Source organism: Sprattus sprattus (assembly GCF_963457725.1).
Source record: "Sprattus sprattus genome assembly, chromosome: 20".
NCBI lineage: Eukaryota > Metazoa > Chordata > Actinopteri > Clupeiformes > Clupeidae > Sprattus > Sprattus sprattus.
Window position 1 is genome coordinate 3,185,001 of NC_137918.1, and position 2,500 is coordinate 3,187,500.

A 2,500-nucleotide genomic window follows, 5' to 3' on the forward strand; every position below is an offset into this window, starting at 1 on the left:
TACAAGGCTGTATGAAGTTTGCCAATGAACACTTGAATGATTCTAAGGAGGATTGGGAGACAGGATGTGGTCAGATGAGACCAAAATCAAGCTCTTTGGCATCAACTCGACTTGCAGCATTTGGAAGGGGAAGAATGCTGAATATGACCCCAAGAACACCATCCCCACCGTCAAGCATGGAGGTAGAGACATTATGCTTTAGGGCTGTTTCTCTGCCAAGGGTACAGGACGACTCCGCCGCATCAAGGGGACTATGGATGGGGCCATGTAACGTGGAATATTGGGCTTGAACCTCATTCCCTCCCATTCAAAACGCAACCTTAAGGATTTGGAGAGGATCTGCAAAGAGGAGTGGACCAAAATCCCTCCTGAGACGTGTGTAAACCTGATGGCCAACTACAAGAAACGTCTGACATCTGTGCTTGCCAAAAAGGGTTATTCCACCAAGTACTAAGTCATGTTTTGCTAGGGGTTCAAATACTTATTTTCTGCATCAAATGCAAATAAAGTCATAAATGTTATAAAATGCAGTTTTCTGGATTTTTTTGTTGATATTCTGTTTCTCACTGTTAAAATACACCTACCATTACAATTATAGATCACACATTTCTTTGCAAGTTGCCAAACATGAGAAATCGACAGGGGTTCAAAGACTTATTTTCCCCACTGTATCCATATGTCCAAAACTGCGTGTGACACACTCATACGCGCACACACACAAACACACACACACACACACACACACACACACACAGTCTTACCCCTCCTGGGCCTAGAGATCCGGGTCTCCTGTGAGTTTTGGTCTGGCCGTGGGTAGCAGGCTGACCTTTGAATCCATAGCGTTTCATCACACCCTGAAAGCCCTTTCCAATCCTGAGACAGAGATGGGAACAAAACTCATCACTACTAGACCCAAACCCATCACATCACTACTAGACCCAAACCCATCACATCACTACTAGACCCAAACCCATCACATCACTACTAGACCCAAACCCATCACATCACTACTAGACCCAAACCCATCACATCACTACTAGACCCAAACCCATCACATCACTACTAGACCCAAACCCATCACATCACTACTAGACCCAAACCCATCACATCACCACTAGACCCAAACCCATCACATCACTACTAGACCCAAACCCATCACATCACTACTAGACCCAAACCCATCACATCACTACTAGACCCAAACCCATCACATCACTACTAGACCCAAACCCATCACATCACTACTAGACACAAACCCTTCCCTACACAGTGTCACCAAAACAAGGTCACTGGAGGGAATGGTGGAAAGAGATAACTAGCAATTTCTTGTGTGTGTGTGTGTGTGTGGGTTCACAAATGACTTACGTTTTAGCGGTGACGTCTAAATACTGCCCAGGCCGGAAGTGAGCCGCATAGAGGGGAGTGCCTAAACGAACATACCATAATATGTCAGACAAGGGATAGATGGATGGCCAAAAAAGGAATAGATCAAGGTAGATATACAGCATGTTGGGCAGTGAAACTGGGTGGTGGGTTTGAGGCGCTCACTACCTGGTTTGATGATGGCATTGTCAGTGACTCGGAATGTTGAAACCTTCTGTTTGGGAGGAACTCCAGCATTCCGGAAGAACTCTATGGATTCTTCTGTCCTCTAGAATGACACAAACACAGACGTAAGCAACTAAGAGGGCCACAGAGGACTGCACCAGTCATGGGATGCAGTGTCTGTGTCCTCATAATAAACTGCACTCCCTTCCCCCAGCCAAACTGCAGTCTGTCTACGGTCCCTACTGAGCCGTAGGGGATGCATTTTCCCTTACACTTCTTTAACTTTAAAGGCCAACACACATTGCAAGCGATGCGATGGCAGCCGATGACAGGTGATTGACAGAATGGAATAAAATCTATTGAAGCCAACTGCAGTCTGTCCACGGTCCCATCTGATCTGTCAAGGATGCCTCTTCTATTCCCTTTCTCTAACTTTAATACTCTGGACATGTTCCCGTCGCTGCTCCTGGGCCATTATGTTTCCGTCTGTCAGAGCACCCGTGGTCAAAGATAATGACTACATCTCTTCTGGTATAACAACACACACACTTGGTGCTGAGCAAGCAAGTCTTCTGCTGGGGTCTCAGAGAAACTGTCTTTTCTGTCCTGCTGCAGCTACAAGCCTGACCAACAAACATAATGAGAAAACCTACGCCATCACCAGTCTTTAGTCCCCTACAGAGAGAGAGCCCTACGCCATCACCAGTCTTTACTCCCCTACAGAGAGAGAGCCCTACGCCATCACCAGTCTTTACTACCCTACAGAGAGAGAGCCCTACGCCATCACCAGTCTTTACTACCCTACAGAGAGAGAGCCCTACGCCATCACCAGTCTTTACTCCCCTACAGAGAGAGAGCCCTACGCCATCACCAGTCTTTACTCCCCTACAGAGAGAGAGCCCTACGCCATCACCAGTCTTTACTCCCCTACAGAGAGAGAGCCCTACGCCAT

General features: G+C 47.0%; 1 protein-coding gene across 1 annotated transcript in view; it reads right to left on the reverse strand.

Moving 5' to 3' along the window:
• mrpl3 (mitochondrial ribosomal protein L3) overlaps positions 1-2,500 on the reverse strand; it is a 9,784-nt gene that overhangs the window by 3,275 nt on the left and 4,009 nt on the right. The window contains exons 5-7 of the mRNA XM_080859756.1: positions 1,552-1,651; positions 1,366-1,426; positions 762-873 (exon numbers count right to left, since the gene is read on the reverse strand). Of these exons, the coding sequence (XP_080715882.1) occupies positions 762-873; positions 1,366-1,426; positions 1,552-1,651 (273 nt within the window). The remainder of the gene's footprint in view (positions 1-761; positions 874-1,365; positions 1,427-1,551; positions 1,652-2,500) is intronic.